The 25,702-nt window shown below is 50.9% G+C and overlaps 2 protein-coding genes across 3 annotated transcripts; one reads left to right on the plus strand and one right to left on the minus strand.

The window, feature by feature from the left end:
• The first annotated feature begins 44 nt into the window (after nucleotides 1–44).
• CYB561D1 (cytochrome b561 family member D1) lies at nucleotides 45–6,770 on the plus strand. Of its 2 annotated transcripts, none has more exons than XM_019730502.3 (3): nucleotides 45–1,252; nucleotides 1,908–1,945; nucleotides 2,495–6,770. In XM_019730502.3, the coding sequence occupies exons 1-3, from the start codon at nucleotides 1,024–1,026 to the stop codon at nucleotides 2,996–2,998; spliced, it is 771 nt and encodes a 256-aa protein (XP_019586061.3). In that variant the 5' UTR covers nucleotides 45–1,023; the 3' UTR covers nucleotides 2,999–6,770. The 2 variants fall into 2 exon arrangements, with proteins under 2 accessions (XP_019586061.3, XP_019586062.1); XM_019730503.3 differs by having other exon boundaries at nucleotides 1,106–1,385.
• A 3,596-nt stretch (nucleotides 6,771–10,366) lies between these two features.
• AMIGO1 (adhesion molecule with Ig like domain 1) lies at nucleotides 10,367–15,891 on the minus strand. Its single transcript, XM_019730497.3, has 2 exons — nucleotides 15,576–15,891; nucleotides 10,367–15,109 (listed from the first exon to the last, which is right to left on the minus strand). The coding sequence occupies exon 2, from the start codon at nucleotides 15,042–15,044 to the stop codon at nucleotides 13,584–13,586; it is 1,461 nt and encodes a 486-aa protein (XP_019586056.3). The 5' UTR covers nucleotides 15,045–15,109; nucleotides 15,576–15,891; the 3' UTR covers nucleotides 10,367–13,583.
• Between the last annotated feature and the right edge of the window lie 9,811 nt (nucleotides 15,892–25,702).

Consider the following 25,702-nt stretch of genomic DNA (forward strand, 5'->3'; position numbering starts at 1 on the left):
GGAGGCTGAGATGATAGCCAGACTCCAGCTCCCATCACTTGCCTACAAAAGTCTCATGCTCATATATTTTTGTCCCTTGAAACAGTGTGGAAATATCTGGGGTTTGTATCACTGGGGAGTCTTCTTTCTAGACAGGATGAGGAGCCTGTGGCTCTGAGTGAGCAAGGCTCCCCAGAATCTTGACCCCAGAGACTACTTCAGTCCCATTGGGAAGGGAAGCTTGATGGCGGGGAGGGAAGCCACACCTCTGACACTACTCTTGGATCTTTGCCCTGAGGGTACGTAGGAGTCAGCCTATGGCCCTTTTCTGGTCTTCCAGCAACCCTGGGCTTCCATCCCATCTCTGAATTAATTGCCTCAGTTTCTTTAGCTGTTCCTGCCCTTCCCGCCTTATTTTCTCCACCACTGGGGGAGCTTGAATTGAGTTGGTAACTGCTCTCAAGATGTCCGTGATTTCTTTGGGGCAGCCTGTTTGGTTTTTCTCTCCCTGGCCTGTGGGTTTGCCCTTAAGGAAGGGGTACAGCCTCTCCCAGGTAGGCTTCCTTGAGCTGAATCACACCGTTTTTGGAGGCAGGAAGGGAAAAGGTATGATCATTTACAGAACTTCCCTTGGTGTGGGAGGCCTGGCTCCCCAGGGCTGAGCAGACAGTGGAGGTGGCAAGGCCTGGGAGTGCCCTTCTTCTATTTATCTCATTGGGGACAACTACGGTGAAGATAAGAGTATCAGACTATTGCATCTCCCTCCTTTGGTCCTCAAACCTGAATTCACTTAGGCACAGGCCTTGTCCTTTCCTTCCCTTAGGCAGGGAAGAATCTTATTCCCTTAACAAGACAGAAGGGGTGGTAGGAGATAGTGGGCAGCCAGGGAAATCCTGTGTTTCTGGAAAACTGCTCAAATTTCAGTGTACCAAATTTGTGATTTGGGGTTTGGGTGAAATCAGTTGCCATCAATGTAATTTCCAAGGCTACATGAGACGTAAGCCCTGTAGACATAAAGATACAATGATGTTGGCTTAGAAAACAATGGGTCAGGAGCTGTCAGGTGCCCTTTGCCCTAGGGGCTCTCCGGGGCAGACGCGCTTTCCCCCCAGCCCCGAGAGGGCGCTGTGGGCGAACCCGCCGCATTGCCGGCGGCGTCCGGGGGGAGGAGCCTCACCGCAGCTGCGGCCGCCTCCGCGTTCTCAAACCCGGAAGACGCGTTCTGGCAGCTGGGAGCGTGCGCCGGCCCGGCCCGGCCATGCAGGCTCTGGAGGTAGGTTTGGTTCCAGCTCCAGCGAGGGAGCCGAGACTGACTCGCTGGCTGCGGAGAGGCAGTGGGATCTTGGCGCATCTGGTAGCTTTGGGCTTCACCATCTTTCTGACTGTGCTGTCCCGGCCAGGAACCAGTGAGTGTGCGGGGCGGGGCTAGGGAAGGGGGCGGAGCCGAGATGCTGGAGGGGCAGCGTCTGGGAGCGCTGCGCAGGGACCCCAGCAGTGGGGGCGGTACAGACTGTGGAGGGTAGTAAGGGTGTGGTGGGGCGGGGCCCGGGGGTGTGGGTCCTGGAAGGAGGGGGCTTTGGGTGCTGGGGAGAAGAAGCAGACGACTGAACTAAACTCATTATCAAAAGCAGAGCCCTTTACGTAGAGTACAACTAAAGGAGGGAGGCGAGATTTATTCTAAGGCAGGGCTGACAGCTGCGAGGTGCTCAGTGGGGAACCCAGGCCCAACTGGTGTATGTTTGTCCTCTTAGTTGCTCACCCTAAGGCCCCTTGGCTGCTCCACTTCGCCCTGAGGTCATGATTCCTGATTAGGAATAGTAGGGGATAGTACAATGACTTTTTCCCCTTAGCCAGATTCGGGGCTCCAGCCAGCCTCAGGGGCGTAAACAGTGGTGCCCAGCCGTCAGTCTGTTCTCTTTGATTCTTAGGTCTTTTCTCCTGGCACCCTGTATTCATGGCCTTGGCGGTGAGTTTGGGCTTCTACCTGCAACTGATTTGTTTGGATATGCCCCTAGGGACGCATCCAGCCTTCAGAGGGCTCAGCCTTGCTAAGGCTCAGAGAGGTGCGAGAAACAGGCAGGGCCCCATCTTCCCCTGCAACCTGTGAGATTGGGAAACATGGAGGGCTGGGCTGTAGGTAGTATCAGGTGGTTGAAGGGGGTGGGAGGATATGGACGGTGTTTCTCCACTAGGGCCTGAAAGGAGGAAGTGGAAGGAGTTATATCTAGTCACTCCTCCCCCACAATTCAAGGGGAAGCTTAACATTTGCTGTTTCCATTGGCCAAGAAATGGGAGTCGTTGTCTGTGGAGGAGGGGGGTGGGGGCATGATGTCAGCCTGAATGACTAGACTTCCACCCAAGCGTTCGTGCCTGGCAATGCTGACCTGTGAGGTCCTGGTAGGAGTTCTTTAGCCCCCACCCTTTGTCCTCCTTGTTTGGATGTATGAGAGCACTTCCTTTTTCTTAGGCCTCCAAGCTGGGCCTAAGGCTCACTGGCCCTCTCCTGTGTTCACAGTTCTGCCTCTGCATGGCTGAGGCCATCCTACTCTTCTCACCTGAGCACTCCCCGTTCTTCTTCTGTTCCCGAAAGGCCCGGATCGGACTCCACTGGGCGGGGCAGACCCTAGCCATCCTCTGTGCAGCCCTGGGCCTGGGCTTCATCGTCTCCAGCAGGACCCGCAGTGAGCTGCCCCACCTGGTATCCTGGCACAGCTGGGTAGGGGCGCTAACACTGCTGGCCACTGGCGGCCAAGCACTGTGTGGGCTCTGCCTCCTCTTTCCCCGGGCAGCCAGGGTCTCAAGGGTGGCTCGCCTCAAGCTCTACCATCTGACATGTGGACTGGTGGTCTACCTGATGGCTACGGTCACGGTGCTCCTGGCCATGTACTCAGTGTGGTTCCAGGCCCAGATCAAAGGTGCAGCCTGGTACCTGTGCCTGGCATTGCCCCTCTATCCGGCCTTGGTCATCATGCACCAGATCTCCAGCTCCTACTTGCCAAGGAAGAAAATGGAAATGTGAGTGCCTCCAAACTCTGAATCTAGATGGGACACTTGACCTGGACGTCAGTGGTTCCCTTGGTGAACTTCAAGGGATCCACTCCCAAATTGGTAGGGTTTTTGTACTTCTTAGCTGGGCCAAGGGCTGCAGAAACCCACACAGCGATTGTAGACATGGTTCAGTGGGCTGAAATGGGGGCATGTACTGGATGCAAGTAAAAGGTGATGGGGAGCTTGATCCTGAAGCCGCCACTCTTGATGGAAGACAGAAGGGGTGTGTGGTGGTGGTGGGGGTGGTGGTGTGGTCATTTCTTACATGCCTGATGAAGAGTTGGGGTCCTGTAACTTAGGAATAGCACCTGTGGCTCCCTGGGTCACTTTTGAGAAAGCCGTGTGTTGTAGTGGACAGAGCCCATGGGTCTTGTTTAGGTGTCATGGTCCTCCTAGGCTCTATCATGTGACTTTAGGCAAGTCACGTGTCTCAGGACCTCAGTTTCTTCATCTGTGTAATGAATGAGTATTTCTAAATGATCTCTCAGATTCAGTGTCTGTCAGGTAGGTGTCACAGAACACCTGCCCAGCTCTGGACCATGGGCTGGACCACTCAGCAGATTCAGGATGTAGTTCTTACATTCATCATCCCCTAACCCTCTGGAGGGACAGGTCTGCCCTCCTGGCCCGGCAGGAATCTGTGCTGATTTGGCCCCTGGCCCAGGGCACGGGATCAGGCACTGCGGAGAGCAGGAGCCCAGGTGAGGGTCTGCTGAACTCCAAGACAGTAAAGGCACTACAGTCACTTTAAAACTTTGGGAGGAGCAGAAAGGCCTTGGCTTACCCAAGCCTTGGCTCCTGGCTGGGCTTCTGGGTCCCGCTGGTCTTCCTTCAGCCCACGTCAGGATCCGGGCTTGAGGCTGCAGGGCCTGGGTGCGCTCCTTCCCCTGACGTCCGTTCTCAGAGGCAAAGGAGGCCTGCGCATCTCGTGGTTTACCCTTCTTGGGGCTCAGGTTCTCGCCTTAGCACACAGCTTCGTGGAGCTATTCCGAAGCTTTTAGAACAAAATAAGAACCAAGGAAGTGGAGCAGGGCTCTTCTGATCTAGGGAAAACAGGGTCACCCTGGGCCCTCGTCTTACCTTGTCAGCTAAGCTTTCCTCTCTTGTCGTCTCTTGCCAGCTCTTTGACCCGGGAGCAGGCTGAGTTTGGTACCAGTTGGCAAATAAGGCCTGGGCCCTCTTCCCTGCAGAGACCCCTCTTTGTTCCAAACTGAAAGTAGTTCCTCAAACTGCCCTCAGCAATGAGGGCTGGATGCCGGCTAGTTAACTGTGATCTGGCTCAGGTGGGGAGATGGGACCTACAGAGATCATGGCAAGGACTGAAGATGGCCAGGCCGGGAGAGACAGCTCAGTGGGACTCTGGGAGGCCTGAGGGGTAGGGGCTGGAGCTCCCTGTCTTGGGAGCAGAGGTAAGCATTACTAGATGGCAGCGTTTTGGATGTTCCCGGTCTTTCGAAGATGCAAGACCTGTCTGGGTGGTATGATTCAGCAGTACGGGAATGGGGGCTGCAAGGGCAGAAGCGTCCTGAGTGGACTCACTGGGCTCCTTCTGGGTCAGATGGCATCTCTAAGCCCTGAGCAGCTAAAGGGGGCCCTGCTGTGCAGAGGGTGATTGTTCCTGTCTTATTGCCCTTTCTCCCCTCTCAAAGTACTCAGGGTGGTCTGAACTCGGGAGAGATGGTTACTGAGGCTGCATAGAGCAGATTCTCACCTGGGGTCACTTTAACCGGGGAGTTCATTTCCTCTTTGCTCGTCACAGCCAGTGCTGGGAGTCTCACCCTGTCTTCAGCAGGGAGAGGCCGGGTAAGGTTCACCAGGTTGCTCTGAGCCAAACAGGCAATGCCAGAAAGCCTGCCTGAGGTGTTTCCTGCTCCCAGGTGGTGTGGGGCGTGGGGGTGGGAGGTGGGGTGTTGTGGGCGGGTGGGCAGGCTGGCTGACAGCCGGCAGTTTGCGTGGGCTGTGCCAGCTGATGTCTATTCCCAGCCCTGGGAGGAAGGGGGAAGTCATTTATATTCTGCAGGAGGAAGGGGCTGCAGCTGTGCCTCTCTGACCAGTAGACCTGAAGGGCAGGGGCACAGGGCAGCGAGGAGGGCACAGTTGGTCTCCTGTTTAGGCAGTCTGACTGCAGCATAGGGAGTAGGTCACCAGGAGGAGCCCTGCTTCCCTGCTGGCCAGATTGTTGGGGAGACTCCCCTCCCCTCTTTGTGTTTTTCCCTCCATCACCACCTGCCCTCACATCCTGGGGCGGCAGCTGGACAACCATTAGACCTAAGTGCCAGGGCACTCGTCCTCCAGCTGGGATCTTGGTGGCTGCCGGCTGCATATGCCCCCTGCGTGTGTATTTCCTCCTCCCTACCCGCTCTCTTCCCCCCACCTCCTCCTATCTCCCCATCTGGGATATTAGCTGGGCACCTTAACGATGAAGCAGAGGCCTCGGGGGAGAAGCCAATGGCTGCCCTTTTGTCCTTGTCCCCTGACTAAGGAAAGCTGCTAGTAGTCAGCCGGTTTTGCCTTTTTAAAAAAGGCAGGGTGCTCAAATTAAAAAAAAAAAAAAAAAAAGCATGTCATTTGCACAAATTTGCATATCAGGCTCACTAAGTCCTGATTCTAAATATGATTATATTCAGACTCAACCTTGAGGACATTAGAAAGACAGGTTTTTGCATCAAAATCCAGATGGTAATAGGACAACCATTCTGGGTTCAGAGGCCCCCATTTTTCCTGGAACCCCCCTGCCCTCTTGAGCCCCACAGTAGCTGGCGGTGGTGTCGAATGGCAGGAACTCTGCCTCTGGGGAAGTCTTCCAGCCTCACCTTCTTGGCTCTTCAGCTGCATCAAAGGTAGGCTGGTCAGTCCTGCCAGCCGGTGCCTCCTCTCTCCTCACCCTCTCACAGGGCAGACTGGCCCGCCCCACTGGGATACTGGCCTCTCCCTTCTTTCTCATTGTCCCCACCCTCCCACCCCCGTGCATGGCTGCCATGGGTCTTGTTTTTAAAACCTCACTGTGGGAGATCTGGGCATCCTCCTGAGCCAGCTGGCTGCGGTGCCAAGGCCTGTTCAGCGTTAATAATAATCATTAGGCGAGCAGTGCGAGGCCTTTCAGCTGCAGATCTCTAAGCACTTGCAGGCTGAGTCGTCAGCCCTCGCCTTCCCCCTCTTCCTGGGCTGCAGTGTCACAGATGGGAAGCGCTGTGGCAGGGAGGAGGGGTCAGGAGTCTCACCTCCCAGCCGTGGCGTGAGGCTTCTGTCCTCTGGGAGCGGGTCCTGAGATGCCTCTGAGTAAACGAATAAGGCCTTTTCACCTGACAGAGGTCACGATGTAGGGAACACAGTGTGTGCCCCGCTGACACACGTATAGCGGTGGGGACTGTTGACCTGACCCTCTAGTAGTACTGCTGCCTTCCCTTCTGTTTACCTGTCCCGGCCTCCAGGGCACACCTCTGGTCCTGACGCCTGACCTCAGCCTTTTTGGTGGTCCTCTGCAGGCTTAGGGAGCAGGGGGGCTCCCGCTGCCTGTGTCTGGTGGGCAGAAAGAGCCTGTGCGTCATGAAGTGAAAAGTGTTGACCTGGGAATGAGGAAACGTGCAGTGTGGGCTTACTCAGCACCTCACACTGGTGTGGCCATGAGCAAATCATTTACTGCTCAACCTACCTCACAGGGCTGTTGTGAGGGTGAGATGACAGAATGCATGTGACCTGGCATTGGAAAGTTCAAAGCATTAAACACATGTAAACAGGTGGTATCACTATGTTGTTGCCTCTCTCTCTCTCTCTCTCTCTCTCTCTCCCCCCCCCCCACCCCCCGCCTGGCTCTGGGCTGTATGCTTCTCTGAGGGAGGCAGTAAACACGGATGGATGATGCTTAGGGTCCCCGTGTCTCCGAGGGGTTATATTGCTGCTGCCATCACAAGAGAATAGACACAGTCCCTCCTAGATGCAAGGTCAGCTCTCATCCACTCCTGCCAGGAATGGCACCCAGGCTGTGACCAGTGCAGCCTGCCCTAGGCACTGCCTGTCTGGTGTTTTCAAGTCATGGGGTTCCTGGGAAATCTGGGAGGCAGTGCGGTTAACCCCCAGGTCCAGCCTGGAGTTCTTGGAGCTGGTTGGTCTGGGGCTGCTGGTCACAAGTCCATGCAAATCTCTCCTGAGGGACAAGACAGGATGGGAGGGGAGAGCAGCAGTAAGGGACACAGCAGTGCCACCTGGGCCCCATGCCACAGCCTGAGCCACGCCTGCTCAGGCCTTCAGGCCAGGCTTGTCCACAGGTTGGTTTCTCTTTCCTTGTTTCAGATTCTTGGAGTAGGGTCACAGTCATCTCAAAGGAATTAAAACATACAACTATACACATACACACACGCACACACCATGAAAGCAGTTCTGTTTAAATTTTAAATTAGAGGAAGGATACTTTCCATTCCATTTGTCTGAGAACAGCCTGCATTCGGCCTAAAGTGGACAGAGAGGCAGAGTAACAGAAGCTCAGAGGCTGCAGTGTTCATCTCTTTATCTGAATTGGGATTTTTCCTGCCCTGCGATCCACGAATGAAACACTCATCAGGCACTGTGGGCAATTCTTAGCAGTACAAGCACAGGGACGACACAGCTGACGGGCAGGACAGTGCCCGAGGAGTGCCCTGGAGGGCGGTGTGACGCAGACGCCAGCACCAGGCAAAGCTCAAAGCAGACACACATGACCGCAAGACAACCTTCCCCCTACGCAGCCACCCAGAAGGCTTGGCTACTGTACAGCGAATAAGAGCCCCACTTTTTTATCTACCTGCTTTTGTCAGAATTTCCCAGGTGATTTTTAAAACCTCTGCTAAAAGCAGGTTAAGTAGCTACTACTTCAGGCTATTCTGTGGTACCAGAGAATTCAACTCTGTCTCACTGAGTATACATGAGGGGTCCCCCACACCTCTCTCTCTCTAAGGCAGATTCCCAGTTATCTCATGGTGCTGTCTACAGATACAGGCCTGGGCTAGACCTTCCTGTTTAGACCCCCACAAACGCAAACTCTGCCCAGTGAGGGAGCAGTGGGAGGTGGGGGGAAGCAGCACAGAGTTCTCTGGCGCTACAGTGCTCTGCAACCTGAGTGTGTGTTTGCACACCTGCTCGTGCACACACCCCTAACTGGGGTCATTGACTCTTGACTGTATGCTTTCCAGCGCTGTGGGATGCCTAGGAGTCCCCCGCAGGGCTTCACATCCTGGCTCCCTGAAGACTGCTCCTCTAAGGCATGGTTCCATGCCCTCTGATTCTGGGGCAGTAACCAGGCTGATGTAGACTAGTTAGGGCAGACCAGGGCAAGTCTGAGTATCTTTACCACTTGCCATTTTCCACCCAGTGGTGTATAAACCTGAAGGGGTTGCACGTGGCAGCTGCTTTAGCCTTCCTCTCTCAGTGCCCAGGAGTGGAAGCATCCAGCATAAGCTCATTGTAGGCAGACCAGAAGAGCCAACCATCCTGCCGCACAGGCCTGAGCCTTGACTGCTGTGTGGGTGGGCAAAGTGAAGCTTCACCAGTGGTTTCCTGGGAGACAAGATAAGGGCTACAAGAACTCCAACTGCAGAAAGGGAAGGAGCTGAGGGATCAGGAAGAAGAGACGAGGCTGGCCGATCCTCTTCTGTGCTCAAAGGCAGCTGTCACATTACCCTCACCCACTCCCCTGAAACGCCCCCTAACAGGAACTAGGGGAAGTGCTGCAAGACACGGCAAACAAACTTGCACGTCTTGGCCAGAATCTAGGGAACTTCCTGTGGTTGGGTTGTGGGGAGATGCAGCCATGGACTTCTTGGGATGATGGAGAGAGAAGTATCAAAACTGTTCCCGCCCTGGGGCAGCTGGAAAGCTCAGCTTCTCAACAACAAAGTTGCCAGTTTGATCCCTGCATGGACCACTGTGAGCTGCGCCCTCCACAACTAGATTGAAATAACTACTTAACTTGGAGCTGATGAGTCCTGAAAAAACACATAAATAAAAGTTTAAAAAAACTTTTCATGCCCAGAGACGGGGCTTGGCACAGGCCACAAGGTCACTTCCAGTCGTCTGCCCCAGACCTGTTCTTTTTACCAGTTTCATCCTCTTGGCCAAACGCAGCCAGAGCAAAAACTGCTTTGCAAAGATGAAAAATGCTTATAAATGTAGACTATGGGGCACTGTGGCATCAACAGCTGTCCTTTTATTGACTGTCAAGGTTGATTTGACTGATGTGGCTGGGTGTAAGGTGTCTCCATCCCTCACCACTTTGGTTGTTTCTCCTAACGAGAAAAAGACAATTGTCCAGACCGTAGGGCTGCCATCTGGTCAAGATTTTTTCAATGTAAGAAATTAGGTAATTATTCAAATTCAGGTTCTTTTAATTTCTTTTTTCCTTAACCCATTTCCTCTCCTTTTGGAATCTACCATAACAGTGCCCTTCCAGAAGTACCAATGGAGGAGACAAAGAATTTGCATGTTCAGAGTTCCATAGAATCCAGTCCGGTTTCTGCTGGGCTGTGTCTGTACCAAGAAAGTGGGGAAGTTGTTTCTCTGTCCATTGTATGGCCCAGGACACATGAACTGTCAAGGAATATTAACCTGCCCATTAGATGAATAAACTTTCAGCCAAACTAAGGTGGTTACCATCTACAACATGAAAATATACTGGTAATAATCAAAATATTGTGAAAGTGAGCTGCTCTCCCCCATTTCTTTTAACCCAGTCCAAGCATTTTTCCATAATACAATTAGTCGGCTTGAGCCAGACTTTTAAGAGAACTCTGCAGGGAGGCCACCCTCCTCCCCAGGGATCCAGGAAGCCTTCATTACCTACAGGCTCTTGCCCCGAGTCATGGAATTTCTAAACTCCTACAAAAGTGTCAGTGACATTTCTTTTGAGAATCTATCTATTGGGTTGGCAAACTAGGGTCTGCTGGCCCAAACTGCCTGCTGCCTGGTTTGGTATGGTCTGTGAGCTCATAAGAGTTTTTTACATTTTAAATAGTTGAAAAAACTCAAAATGACATGAAATTCAAATTTCAATGTCCATAAATACAATTTGGACCAGTACCACACTCATTCATTTATGTGCTGTCTGGGGCCAGCTTCCTGCTACATCGGCACAGCTAGTTGTCACAGAGACTGTGTGGCCTGCAAAGCCTAAATCCTTACTCTCTGGCTCTTTACAGAACAAGTTTGCCAACGCTTCGTCTATCGTAATGCCTAGATACGGATTCTACCCATGCCCTGGTAACAGCATTTCAATATTCTCTCCTTACACAGCTCACACCCTTCAGAGGGACACTGAACCCCCACATCCACAGGCTGAAGAGAGAAATCAGTCACAGACTATGCCAGAACAGAGACTCAAGCCAGGTTTAATGATCATTGTCTAGTTTTCAGAGCCCAGAGGCTCCAAGGTTTGCCAGCCTGGGTATACACAGGGGGGAGGAATAGCGTCCTGGACACAGGGAAGCCAGCTTGCTTTGCCAGCAGGACTACAAGGTAGTACAGAGGTAAGAACACACAGAAAAACGAATCAGTTTGGCTTTGCCCTCTCTCCAGCTGGGGTGTTCCCTCTCCTGGGCCCTTCCTAGGAGACCCATAAATACAAGCAAAGAAAAAAGGTCACAAATAGTCCCATGGACAGATTGTCGTACTCTGTCTCCAGGGACACCTGCTTCCTGGGAGACACGTCTGGTTTATGGGTGTGGGTGGGAGGAGGGGAAGGATGATCTCTCAGCCTTTTCTCATAACCAGATATGGCAGTTTCCTACCCAGGGTTCTCGTGAGCTTACATATGCTGAGTACCAAGTCCTCCAAGTAGAAAGCGACCTTTGGGTTCGACAGCTGAAACCATGGCAGAGGCTAATCAGTTCAGTGTCATGGTGGATCAGCCAGGCACATCTTCCAGTCTCTCCACCTAGGGCCAAGCTAGTGGAAACAGGGGGACTTGGAGCATCAGGGCCTTTTCTTATTCCCTAACTGGGTGGGACTTCTGAAGAAAATGGCCCTCCTGGTCCTCACGCACTCAGCTAGAATGCCCCAGAAGGCCTGCTTCCTTTGACATTCACTTGAAAGATTTTTCAGAGCCCTAGATGGCTCCTGGAGGGGATACTGCAGCATGGTGGTGACATTTTCCCAGACTCCCTTGTAAGTCTGCGGAGGGAGTCCTGGTTCTCATAGCTTCAGTAACAAAATCTTCAGAAATCTCTGGAATTTAACCAGACAACTTTTCCCTCCTGTTTGCCTCCCTAGGGCAGTTAACAGGAAGAGCAACTTAAAGCTGCTTGGTCCTCTGCCAGTTTCCTTCTGGATCCTTCATTGACCTAGCTATACTTTCATTTCTCATAGATACTGTTTTTAATCCAAGGAAGGTTTCTGAGGAGGCTGAAGAATGGACTAGCCCCTCATCATCCCTTCTCCCAAGGTCCTCAACCTGTGGTTCTCCTACGTCCAGGCTTTGCAGAGAAGTTATTCAGTACCATGGAGATGTGGGTGAAGCTTCAGAGAGTTCAGAAGTTAAAAGTCTAAGAGTTTGTATTTGGGGAGCCTGGCGTGATCACTGTCTCTCCTATAGGGCAAGAAAGTTGGGTGCGTGAAGTTGTGAACATAGGTGGAGGCCATTCTGAAAATGGACATTAGTGGGACTAAGGAACCACTGTCCTGGTGGGAGGCAAGGCGCTGGTGTGCATGCATACCTATAAGCATGCGTACCTTTGAGCATGCAAGTACTCGAGGGAAATGCTGCACCTCTCAACAAAACGCGGTTACTAATAAGGGATGGACAGCAGTCTTGACCTCCCAGGAGCAGGCGAGGGGAAGATGTTAAGCTCCAGTCCCCTTCCCCAATCTTACTAGGTAGCAGGAGTCAGGCCCTCCTCGCAAGCAGCCCTGCCCCGCAGATAAATGATACCTCTTAGAATCTAAGGAGCAGTTCAATACACCAGAAAATCTGGAGAACTTCCACTGGACAAGGAACTTGGTGAGAGGGGAGAGACTGAAAAAGACCAGCATCAGAGAACACTTTCACCTCTGCCCTGCTCGTCCCCTTGCCAAAGCTCAGAGCAGCCATCTCCCAAGACCTAGAGTCTAGTCAAAGGGAGAAGTTAAAAGGGGGCAGCCATCTCCATACCCAAAGTATTCTGTAACCTTGGATGGAGTGGAATGTTGGGCCCATTCTTAAGTTCCTTTGGCCTGATGACCACAACTGCACAGACCTCTGGCTGAAAGGGATGGAGGTGGCAGAGCTTCCCTTCTGAAAGTTTAGTACCATTGACTGTCTCTGTTACAAGACTGCCTGGAACCTTGTGGAGAGGCAGTACTCTAAGCCACATTCCAGAATGCCATTCTAGGGCAAGTAGCATCCAATTCCACCCTCCTGGATGATGGAATCCCATGCTCTGGATTTGTGGCAGATGTGAGATCTCTGAGAGGAGCAAGGCAGCTTTGTCAACACAGAGGAGATACATACCTGGTCCTCTCCATCCCCAAGCTCAGTCTAACCCAGCTGGGACCAGACTTTCCAGGACTCTACCCTCTGCTGAGCAGCATTAGGGACAACTCAGAATCCCACCTGAGCTTGCTAAGGAGACTGAATGAAGAGACGGCATACACAGAAAGCCAGGTAGGTCCAGCTGGATGCTACATAAGAGAGGCTGGTTTACCCTCCTCCTAGTGTGAAGTGGCCTTGTCTGGCAGGCATCCGTAATAGCTCTGCCTTCAGTACCCCCCACCCCAGTCTGACACACAGGTGCTGGAGCCAAATGCTAGCCAAGGGTTTCGCCAACCAGAAAATTAGCCAATCTGGAGTGTATCCCCCATCTACAAGTTTTGTGCTGCTACCTGTGCTGTGACACGGACTCGTCAGTTCATGTTGTACCCCTCTGTGCCACTGGTCCCAGGACGAGGCACAGATACCACATCTCATATCATTGCCATTCTGACAGGCTCCTGCAAAGATCCATCCACCCAGAGCCATCGGGAAAAAGGAAGGCATTAGTGGAAAGTCTCACAGCAGCTTTGGGGAGTGTTATTGATTGAGGTCTCAGCCTTTTCCTGACTCATTTTTCTAAAGGTCTCCAATGTCCCCAGCTGTGAAGTGTGACTTCCTGGCCAGAGAAGATACTACAGCTTTTCCCCAATGTAGCTCCTATGGAAGCTCCCCCAACACACCTCCATCACAGGTGTGGGTGGGCAGAGATAGAAAAAAAAGTGATTTTCCCCCCAAAATGATTTTCTCTGGAGGAGCTAGGGATGACATCGGAAAAGTTTAGGGAATCTGCTCTTCCCCCCACCCCTTCCTCATTCTCACCCAACTCCGACACGCCCCTCTTCCTCCACCAATGCCAGGGCTTTGGGTAGGGGTGTAGCATCTGCCTGAGGATGAATATATCCATATTTGGAAATCATGGCGGCCACACCCTGCTTGGGGTCTTGCCTGCTGTTGTAACCATGACCAATTCCCTTAAGGTCAGGGGGAACCCACTCCCTTGGGCAGCCAGCCCTCTCTTCCCCTCAAATCCTTCAGGGGTGCGTTACCTCTCCTGGGGCAGAATCTCCCCACCAACCCATCCTGCTCACACCACAATGGGCGTATCTGAGAAGACCGAGCTGACTGATTCCGGATCTGACATCCTCCGCTGGCCCTTGCCTGTCGCCTCGGGCACTGGTAGGGTGTTGCCTGGCTTGAGCTTGCCGTTTTGACCCTGCCCGGGTCCACCAGGTTCCAGGAAGGCCACCCGCCGGTCAAAACCATCATCCTTGTCCCCGCCGGCCATAGGATCGTGGTTGGGTGTGGTACTAAGCATAGAAGAGCTGAGGCTGTCTCCTTGGTGGCTGGAAGGCTTCTCGACACCCCGACACCAGCAGCGACACGGGGTGAGGTACAGGTATATGAGGACCAGGACCACACTGAGGATACAGCCCACGAGGGTGGTATAGGCCGTGTTGAGGGTGTCGTGGTGTCCGTGCAAGGTGAAATTGTACACTTTCAACTCCACAGACAGTGTCTCATTGAAAGTCTCCCCCATGGCGTAGCAGGTATACACCCCCCCGTCCTCAACCTGCACCCCCTTGATCTGCAGACTGCCATTCTCGAACACTGTCACTGTGCTGTTGACCACCACATCGAGCACCCGTTCATTACTTGGCGTCACCCACACCTTCGTCATCCCCTGCTGCTTGGTGTCACAATGGATGGTCAAGGTCTCGCCCAGGTGGGCCTCCCAGGCACGCTCCTTGTACTCACTGCAGTTGAGGTTGAAGACATTGTGCAGCTCCTTGGAGCTCACGCAGTACAGGTCCTCCCGAAAGTCCACGACGGAGCTCAGCTGCCGGGACTGCCAGTGTGAAAAGAGGCGGTAGAGCTCGCAGGTGCAGTGCAGGGGGTTGTTGTGTAGGTACAGCCCATTCTTGAACCACGCGGGCAGCTTCTGCAGGTTGGACAATGGTAAGCTCTTCAGCCTGTTGGACGAGAGGTCCAGGAGTGTCAGTTTGGGGAGCCCACACAGTTCCACCGGGAAGCGGGAGATGTGGTTCTGGCTCAAGTAGAGTTTCTGCAGCTGGACCACGTCCTCGAAGGCCGAGCGGTCCACTGCCATGATACGGTTATTGTACAGCAACAGCACCTCCAGTACCTGTAGTCCACTGAACAGGGACTCGTCCAGTGTCCGCAGCTGGTTGGAGGAGAGGTCCAGGTAGCGCAGGTTGGGTACTGGGGAGAAGGCCTCAGAGGAGATGAAGTTCAGGTGGTTGTGGCTCAGCAGCAGGGAATGCAGATGGGGCAGGCGTGTGGGGGTCCACTCGGCCCGCAGGCGGCTCAGGTTGTTGTGGCTGAGGTCTAACAGCGCGGTGTAGCTGGGCAGGGTGTGGGGCACGTTGGGCAGCTGCTGCTTGGAGCAACTGAGGATGTTGCTGGCGCACAGGCAGGCGGCAGGACAGCTAACCACCAGTCGGCCAGCTTTGGCCACCTCAAAGAGGAGCAGGAACCAGGGCAGCAGCAGGAGCCGGAGGCCTCGCAGGTCCCGCTGGGGTTGCATAGTGTCACTGGGGAGGGCGAGGAAGGCCACTAGGAAGATCTGGGAGGGAGTCACCCGGGCATGTTCTGGCGGGGTAAGAAGAGTCACTGTCACTACAGACTTGAAAACATGAGTTTATGGTCACCAGAGCCGCTGGAGGAAAGGACTGGCCCTCGGTCTTCCTCCATCCTCCTCCCCATCACCCTGACACTCCCGCACCCCCTCCCCCTTTGGGCTAGAAGAGAAAGAGGTGCCGGGTAGTCCCAGGCACTGTGCAGGCAGTGGACTCAAAATACTGGGCCAGAGGAGGTGGGCACAGGGCCTGCTGGGCCGGGCCACAGGAGTGTAGGATGGAGGCATGCCCGGGATGTCAGAAACTGTTAGTTTTACAGGGGTTGCTCAGGCCGGTTTGGAGGCGGGGTCAGCAGGGCCTTCGGGGAGCTGCTGAAGGAAGGTCAACAGGGCACCGGCTGGGTAGGGGCGTCCCAACAGGGTTCATGGTCCCCTGGGCCTGTCGGGGCGGGCTCCCCCGGGGACCTCTGGTCACTGCACCTGCTCGGCGAAGACGTGTCTCAGCCCATGGCGGGTCCGGGCGCTCCGTCACGACCTCCCCCGGCGGCGCCTCACCGGCCGGCCTGTCGCGGCGCCCGGCTTACGCAGGGGCCCGCGCCCGGCGACATCGCCTCCCGGGGACTTGCCGAGCTCCGCTGCGCCCCCCTCCCGGCGCCGCCGCCTGAACTGCTGCGCCCCCCCAGAGTCCACAGACCACGGCCGCCGCCTCCGGGTCCGCGGGTCCCGCGTGGAGTGGTGCAGGGAGACAGAGGCGCCGCGATCCCAGCGGAGGGAGCGGCGTGGGGGCAGCAGCACCGCGCGCGTGCCCGTCGCCGCCGCCGGAGCCTCGGGGCGCGTGCGCGCGCGGGGGCGGGGCGCACGTGCGTGTGTTTGTGTCGGAGCCCGACCCGCGGCAGCGCGCAGGGTCAGTCTCTCTTGGAATGTGTCGGGGGTCGGGACCTGGTGACGGAAACTGTAAGGAAGGGGGATCTGGCCCCTTGACTTCTCTATTACATCTTGCATCCCCTTACCCCCCAACCCCCTCCTACTTACCAAAACCACTCTCAGGAAAAGTGGCTCCAACTGAAGTGAATTTGCTGCAACCGACTCCGGGGCAAGAAGTGTAACAAGTCTTTTAATTTTACAAATTAAAGAAATCGGGTTCAGCTCCCGCCTGTCAATGTTGGCGGGAAATTTATTAGTCACCATCGGAGGTTCCTGCTCCCCTCTCTCTAGGACTATGAAGTCCCACAATTTTAGGAAAAGATTTAGGGAAGGATTTTTTGTTTTTTCAGTCTGGATGCCATTATACCACCACCCTTGAGGTACCAGTGAAGAGCACAGTTCCGCAGTCGGCAAGCCAGATAGGCAGGAGTGGGGGGTGGGGATAAGGAGGGGTCTCTGGTGCTTGCCCAGGTCCCAGGGATCCCACTTGCTCAGACCCCATTCAGCAAGCCTCATTACGCCCCTGACACATACATACACGGGCTACGTAGAAGCTGGGAACAGGTTTCCATTCCTGGAAACTTCAAAACCCTTTCCAGCCTGGGGAAGTCATTGAAGCCTTGGGCCTGGCCCGCTTTTTCTCTTCCTGAACCAGTGCCAGCTCATTCCCCTCCCCTTTTGGAGCAATTCCAGCATAGTTCCTCTATTACCTAATCCTCAAGATGAAGGGGGGGGGGGTCTTCTTTAGGGTGGCCCTTGAAACACCAAGAAGCTGTTCATAGTATGTTGGGGGTTGGGCATGGGGTGAGGGGGATGGAAGAAGAGCCCAGACCTTACGATTCAAGACTTGAGCTTTGGGATGGCAGACCCAGAGCGAGAAATTACCTTTTTATTCTTTCTGGTTTCTTACAACAGCAAGAGCAAGACTGAAATCAATGTCTTAATACATTAGGCTGCTAAGAGTTTCAAAAAGAATTTATATCTGTCACATGTTTTGCCATGAATTTAAGTGAATGTATAATCTCTTAAAGGGGTGTTAGCATGTTTACCTTATACATAGTGTGCAGAGAGCTTTTTCTTGTTCATTTCAGGCACCTGTGATAGAGTGGGGAGGATGTCAGGGAGTGGGAAATCCTGAAATGACATTGCATCAGTCCTCTATTGATGCATAACAAATTACCCCAAATTCAGTGGCTTAATACAATGATGTACATTTATTGTCTTTCACAGTTTCTTTTGGTCAGAGATTCAGGAGCATTTTGGCAGGACATTTTGGCTTGGAGGTCCCTTATAGGTTTCAGTCACACGTCAGATGAGCTACAGTCATTGGAAGGCTTGACTGGGGCGGTAGAATCAACTTCCACAGAAGCTCACTTAAGTGGCTCACTCCTGTGACTGGCTGTTGGCAGGAGGCCTTGGCTCCTCTCCATAAAGACCTCTCCACCAGACTGCTTGAGTGTCCTCACAGCATGGTAGCTGACTTCCTGCAGAGCAAGAGATCAAAGAGAGAGCAATGCAAAAGTTACAGTGACTTAGTTCTGTGAGGTCACCCCTGTTACCTCCACTTTGGTCACATGGACCGGCCCTGATTCAATGTGGAAGGAGATTACGCAGAGGATGACAGGCAGGGACCACCTTGGAGTGTAGGATCACATGCGCACATCAGCTCTGAAATCACATCTGTTTGGTCGTTTTGAAAATTTTCAAACATACACAAAAGTAGAGAAAATAATACAATGAACTCCCATATGCCCATCATCCATAGTCAATAATTATCAAGGAAATTCCATCATTTTATTTTGCAAAGTGTCCCTAAGAAACACATGCCCTTGCCACCTCACCCCCCCCACCCCCGCCCCATATCTTTCACTAACTTTCCTTAGACCCAGTGTTCCAGGTGCTTGCTCGAGATCTCTCTCTCTCTCTCCTGCTTCCCCTCTTTCTGCTATGTTTAATGGATGGAAAAGAGACAGATACAAAGAAACAAGAAGTCCCCTTATGCTGGACACCAGACTCAAGTGTGGGTGTCTGCAGTTTAGAGAGGTCACCACAGATACAGTGTTCAGTTGTCCCCCCGCCCTTTTTTCATCTCATTCAGAGGTAACTATGCCCTTTTCAAATTTTAATGTGTATATAGTCCACCTGGGAATCTTGTTAACATGAGGGTTCTGAATCATTAGGTCCAGGGTGGGGCCTGAGATTCCGCATTTCTAACAAACTAATAAGGTGATGCAGACACTGGTGGTCCACAAGCCACGCTTTGAATAGCAAGGGTCTAGAGCTGTGCTGGCCGAAGCCATAGCTACTAACTCCATGTGGCTATTTAAATTAATTAAAATTAAATCACATTATAAATCATTTCCTTGGTTTCCTTAGCCACGTTTCAAATGTTCAATAGCCACCTGTGACTAGCTACCCTATTGAACAGAATCCCGGAAAGTTCCATTCCATTGGATGGCACTGGTGTAGAGAATTAACTCAGGATACCTTTCCCACAACTGCCTTCTAGACCAGAACTGTCTATTAGTTCAAAACAAAAAGAGGACCTTGGCAGTATAAATAGCAACTGTATAAATAATGAGTATTTATTTCCTTTTGCTGGAATGGATCGTCAACCCAGTGTTCTTAAATACAGTTTGGAAGGTTGTTTGGTCAGCTCAGCATTTGAGCAAAAGAGGTTGGCTATGTCTACCATGTTACGAGACTGGATGAATTGCTTTTCTCTATCCTAGAAGTATTTTTTTCTTTCTCAATAACTAGTACTGGCCATCAGAATCAGAGCTGGAGAACACTGGAGGAAGACACCTATTAAAAAGCTACATTTTGACTCCTTTTTAAAGACTGTGCCGCTGGCCACCATTCTTTAGGACAGTGTAGTCTAATTTTCTGGGCATAGTTAGGTGTTCTTTTCCGTGATTCCATTTCACATTGTATACATATGTCCTTATAAAACTACTATTTTGTGTGTTCACATGTCTGCTTCTTCATTAGACTGCAGGCTCCTTGAGAGCAGTGATTTGCCCTCGGTCTGGCTCCTAATAGGCATTCAAAATATGTTGACTTAATTTATGATTTAATAATTGCATTACATTCGCATGTTTATTACATATTAGTCTCAATGGCTGGTGTAGGAGTAAGGACGGAGTAGAGGAGTTGGGCTTGGAGAAGTCACAGCTGCATACTGGCTCTGTGACTTTGGGTGTTTCACTTTGTTCTTTCAAACCTCATTCCATTATCTGTAAAAAGGGAACAAGAATAGCACCTGAGCTTATGTCATAGGAATATTTTGGGGGATCAACTGAACTAACAGCTGGGCAAGTGGTTTATCATGTATAAGTATTACCTTTTTAAACATTGTAGTTTTCTCCATGAGAGTTAGGAGAGGCCGCTGGTCTTATTGTCAACATACATACAGTTTACCTTGCGCAATTGTCTACCTTGTTCCCACATTCTAGGGTATTTATTGTCTGTTTGGAACATTCATTCATATGTTCAAGCTCTTCCTCTCTGGCTTAGCAATCTTTTACAATTTCAAACTATTTACAAATTTTAAATAATAATTTAAATTTAAAAATTTTGTTAATGTTAAAAAATATTTAAATTTTTTTTTAAAATTGCATTTTCTGGAGAACCCAGTAGTGTTACTAATATCAGCACAGTTTTTTTGTAGTTCTTGGGGCATCTCCAAAAGGAGGGGGCTCTAAAATGACGCTATCTGGGAGGGGTGGCAATAAAGGTGAGTCGTTTGTTAAGTATTGCTTAAAGCACTGAAATTTAAGCCCTTACCATGGGGTTGAGCCCTTTGTAAATCTAGCAGTTCACCCACATTTCCATTTCTGGTTTTCCCTGAAGGCGCTCAATCTGGAGGATTCCTGTTGCCACCCCCCCACCCCCACCTCCAGAAGCCCTCGCTTATTTCACTGACCCTTTTAACTGGCCCTTTAGCATGCTTACCCATTATTTACTGATCAGGAGGCATATAGTCCCTCTTTTTGGACAACTGGCATCTGACTCCCCTTTTGCTACTTCTTACCCTTCTCCACCTCAACCCCACACTCTTTCCAGGAGCTATACTTGAGTTGCAGAAACCGCAAGGATGTGGATATTAACTAGGGAGCGGAAGAGGAGTGACTGGTGTAGGTGGATGGGTGCTATAAACACCTTTCAGTGTCCTGGGCTTCTCAGGTTTGTCAAATAAATCCAAAGGCACCTTGTTTAGTCTATAGCTCATGCTCACGATCAGGGGTATTATTCTGCTTCCGTTGAGGTGATCATTCCTGATGGCTAAATCACGAGCACTTTCTTGACTTTTGACACCCACATATGGTCATCTCAAAATAGTCCTGCATTGAGTCATCAGATAGATGTGCGTTGGAAATATCGCTGACAAATAAATTCATGGTTCAAAATGTTATTTCAGCCTTTAGGGCTGATGTCAGCCTGCAGCTGACCAGACCCTCCCAGAGATGGAAGACTGATTCTAAGGCATTGTAACAAGACAATCTTGGAGGTCCTGCCATGTGGGTCTGGAGAACCAGGAGGTCCTCCAAAAGGAGCTCAGTAAGTTGTCTCATTAAGTTTTCTCATAAGTCTGAAAATATTCTCTTTTCCTGTGCATGCAACCCTCTCTTTTGATTTCTAAAGGCATTATATCTAAAATTCTAACTAATGTGAGACTTCACAGCTAATTCAAATGATATGAATCGTTGACTAGTTGGTAGTATATTTCGAAAGTTAATATTCCAGTTTAGGAGGAAGTCAATGCTTTTATGATTTGGGGAAGGGTTATAGATAAACTAAATGTTAAGCTTATAGTTAAGGATTTTTCTTCTTTATCTAAGGCCATTTGACTAACGCTTTAAGTTCTTACCTATTCATTTATGTTTGAAGTTTCTACTCTTCAACCACTTACTGTTCTTAGCTGGTTCTCAGGTTGCTCATGTTCATGGGTCTGGTCCTTACCTATAATGAGAGAAGTTTAGACTGCCAGTGCTGAAAGATCCCTATGCAGTGATACCTAAATTCATTCCTGGTTCACGGCAGAGCTGAGTTAACCTGGAGAGGAAGTGTAGCTTTGTGGTTGAGAGCACTGTCTCTGGAGCCAGGCTAGTTGGGATCAAATCCTAGTTGGGCCACTCACTCACTTTGTGACTTGAGCCAGTTACTTAACCTGTAAAATGGGCGTACTAAGCATACCTATGTTGTGAGGATATAATGAGTTCATGTACCTCGCAAAGTCTCTAACACACAGTACGTGCTCTATAAATGTGGGGAGGTAGGAGTGGACTGTGTCCTTCATCCCTGTTTAGACATCTTTTGAATGCACCATGCCATTTCCAGGGATAGTGCAAAGCAGAGAGAACTGAGAGAAAACCGTGATCTGTGGCCTGTGCTCTCCAGGGCTTTCAGGCCCAGGCTATGGGCAGAGCAGAGTTCTAAGTGTTGTTGGTGATGAACGGGAGGCTAGGATTCGGAGGCCACAGTGAAGGCTGAGGAGTGAGGTGGGCCCAGCGTGAGTAAGAGAGCAGTCAGTTCCTGTTAGCAGAAGGAGCAAGGTCCAGTTCCCCAGAACAGGCAGCAATCCTTAAAACCACGGGGACGGGAGCTCTTGCTGCACTCAGTTTGAGTCAGACCATAGCTAGAGCATCAAGTTTGGTTCTGGGCAGCTCATTTATAGTCTGGAGTACAGCCAGAGGTTGTTGATGAAGCAGTAAACAATCCAGTAATCATATCATAATGTACTGTCTCACAAACATCTGTTATGCCCCTATGGCAGACCACTGTGTTATCTGCCTTGGGGTGAGGTTGGGTGGAGTGGGATGCAGAAATGCTGTGGAAATCATTTCTTCTCTCTACAACCTAGAAAGTAAGTATGTGGATTCTATTCAGTGTAACTTCCTATCAATTGCCTGTTATGTTTAGGACTCTGTGTGGGTGTATGTATGGCCTCCATGGTCCAAAGGAAAGAGCACTGGGCTGAGTATCTAGAGAGCTGGATTCTGGTCTCACCCCAGTTAGCAACTAGCTGAATGACTGTGGATAAGTCTCTCTAGGCCTCAGTCTTCTCACATACAAAATGGAAGTTATGATACTTGCCCTATTCAAAGTGTAAATTCCGGAGCCCCCGATCCACTGCATCAGAATTTTCACGGGAGGAGTCCGGGAAGCATTCTGATCAGCAGGGCAACGTTCTCCTGTGTGGGCTTCAGGCTGCCGACCTCAGGGTCTCCAAGGAACTTGTCTCAAAAGAGGATTTCAAGGCCTACTCCAGACTTGCTTAGAACCTCTGGACATGGGGGCTTGGGAATCTGTACTTAAGGTGAGGCCAGGTGATTCTTTATACCCCCAAATCTGAGAACCACTATTACAGGATTTTTCTGAGGATTAAGTGAGAATGTACGTGAATACTTTGGTAGCTCATAGATGAAGGATGGCTTAGCAATGAGAAAATTTTACTTTGGGAGGAAGTCATAATAACCGCTTCTGAAAAGTTGAGTGGCTGTGTATTAGTCAGAATGTTTGGAACTGCCAAGGGTCATCCCTAATAGGTTTCAGGAAGAGAGGTTTTATTCGTAGTTTATTGCAGCTAGGACGTTGCCATATTAGCTGTGGTCACTCTAAGCCCTCTGTTTCCAAGACTTGGAGAATTGGAAACAGTGGTTTGAAGTGGCAGAAAGAGGCTTGCAAACCAAAAGTTACCCACCTACTGTGGGTACCACCAGGATGTTTACTTCCCCAATAAGAGGCTTTGAATGAATCAAATTATCGCCATCCAATATGGAACACCCTTTTGAGCAAAATCCCTGTGAAGCCCTTTCCTTTGGCCTTCTGTGTGCCCCACCCCGTGCATACTTAACTTTGGTATGTGAATTAATCCCCATCTAATCATCTGTGGTTAGAGTAGCAGAGTTAGTTTTGCTCAAGATATGTAACAACTTTGGGATCTGCTTTCTTTGGAAAAGTAAGGAGGGGAAAATCTGAGAGAGTAAGCAGTTTGAGGCCTCTTGGTTTGTCTAGTATACATTTTCACGAGGAAGAGGGAGTAAACAAATGAAGCGTGGCTCTAAAATTTGGTAATATAGAGTAACATAGACTCCTTTGTGAAACCAATGGATTCCATCTTCCTAAGCACCTGGGCAGACACACATCATATTGCACACATTTCTTGGGGGTAGGGGTCTTCATAAGGCTTCTCCACGGAACCCTAGATTGAGGACCTTGGTTCTTCTGGGTCTCTAAAGGGAAGAACTGTCCTACTAGGTGGAAGTATCAGAGAGGCCGATTTCCATTCCATGTACAGAAACATCTTCTGACAGTTCTACTGTCCGATGATGGATCTTTCCCATCTTGACGTAATGCGTTCACCATCACGGGAAGCAGTGAAGCAGGGGCTGGATGACTACTTTGCACAGATGTCCCTTCATTTGTCTGTTCATTCATTCTGTCGCACACACACCCCCATTCACACATAACAAGAACTTCTGTGAGTATTTAGGAGTAGAAAAGTGAAATACAAAGATAGACACATTAAGAAACTGTCTCTGTTCTCAAGTGCCATGGTTCGGTGACGGAAAAGGAGACACAGATGGTCACAATGCATGGTGGCAGGTGATATAAGAGCCCGTGTGTAAAGGGCTTAGGAAGCCAGAGAAGAGAAGGGAGCAAGTTTGTGCAGGAGTCTTATGTAGGGCCAGAGGTTGACCTGATGACCCATAATCCCTTCCAACTCTGGTATTCTGTGCAGCGCTGGGGCCGAGAAGTGACTTGGGAGGGCTTTATCCACGCCGCTCCAAATATAGGTACAATAGTCAGAAAACTAAACAAAAAAACCCCAATGTACTTGCTATGCAAACACAGCTCCAGGACAAGTTTTCCTGCTCCCCTCGCTCCCTGCCTTCCAACCAAATGGTAGCCTCTTAGTTTGTTCTACATAGAACTTCTGGAACTGCTACTGATGCTAAGGTTCTGTTTTGCAAAGGTATCAAGTCACACGTCTGAACCCTTCCTAGAGATTGTTATTTGAATGGAGCATCATCTGTCTACTATTTTGGCTGGAGAGGGAGGGACTGCCCATGAGAATGTGCTGGTGAGGATGAGGAAGGGGGCAGGAGGGGGTGCAGTCAGCGCGTCCTCAAACTGAGAGCCATCTCCCCAGGATTGTTCCAACAACTTTGAGGTATGAAAGCATTTCTTCCCTCCAGGTTTTCCTCATTTTCTTTGCCTGCTTCCACAGACAGTACACCCGTCCTCTCTCCCTCCCAGCAAGGTCACCACTCAGCAGGTTTTGATAAATGTCATCTTTTTTTGAAAGTCGCCTTGGAAAAAGGCAATTTGACTGCAGTGAGGCAGAACAGGGAGCTGAACGCCAGCCGCCCTTTATCGACCAGAACCCAACCCCAAGAACAAAACACAGAGGAGCGTAGCACTGCCTGGGGCTCCCAAAGATCCCGCTGCCTCTCCTGGGGGACCTGTGCGCTGTGCAAAAGCCTGCCTATCTGGGTCCTAGGGTCGGGTCTCCTCCTCCCTCTTTCCCTCTCCCAGCCCTTTGTCGTCTGCTACTTGTTTCCTGGCTGGTAACTAAAGGTCCCCAACAACGCTCACCGCTCTGGGGGTGGGAGCCCTCTGCACCGTGGGCCGCTGATTAGTGCAGGGAATAAATAACAGCAAGCTAATTATCTCCTGATTGAGGTTTGCTCACTAACAAGGCCGGGCTGGAGTGGTGATGCCGCCGTTGATACTATTCCAAGCATGCTTCTGGGTTCAGGGAAATTTCCATGCCTTTCCAGTCTGGAGACGCTTTCCCTTCGCAGATGCTCTGGCGTTCTAAGTGGAGGTGTTCCCACTCCAGCGTCACCTTGGAATTGAGAGACTGTTTGTGTCAGACCATAATGGGTGTTGGGAGCCGGCTTCTTGTAGGAGCACAGGAAGGCCTTCAGGGAGGTTTAGGGGTTGCCCAAGGTCGTGAAGAGATGGGTCCTTAGGGACCACGCTCTCTAGCACTTAGTATCCTAATTACATCTGTTACTCCAACTGCTTGAACTGAGTGGTTGCTGTCAGACCTGCAAGCAGAGGAGAAAAGTGCAAAGAGCACCGGTACAGGACCCAAGAGGGCTGGGTTCTAGTGCCACACTCCTTAGTCACGCTGGTCCTATGAAATGGGGAGGCATTTCTATGCAATGAAGGTTAGGGAAACCTTGGGCTTTGCCTACCTCTAGAAATATGACTTTATGACTCTAACTCTGAAATTTAGCCTGTGATAGTAGAAAAGCTCCCCATTGCCTCTTGGGTCCACATCTCTAGGCTGAGTTTTCCTTTTCCCCATATAATTGCATTCCCCTCTTCCTTTTTATGACTTCTCTCTCAGTCTTAAAAACTTGTCTTGCCTGGAGGAAGAAGGGAAAGAACAGCTTCTTCACAAAGATTTTAAGTTTCTAGCAGCCTGGGCTGTGCTAACTTAGAACCAGTAGTTATCAGCCTACGAAAAGCCAGGGTGTGGAGGTGACTAGTAACTGCTGCGGACCTACTGTGTTCAGAGGAAGAAATCAACTTGCCCCCATCCTCACTCCCAGGCATTTGGCCTGTTCCCAGGCTACAGGCCCTGTCACCATTTCCACACCAACCACAGAATCTATTGGTGGGAAATTGGAGGGCTGTCTCCTTTTACTGAAGAAACTCACCTCTGC

Source organism: Rhinolophus sinicus, chromosome 7, assembly GCF_057876585.1.
Source record: "Rhinolophus sinicus isolate RSI-liver-muscle chromosome 7, RSI-T2T, whole genome shotgun sequence".
In the NCBI taxonomy this organism is placed as follows: Eukaryota; Metazoa; Chordata; class Mammalia; order Chiroptera; family Rhinolophidae; genus Rhinolophus; species Rhinolophus sinicus.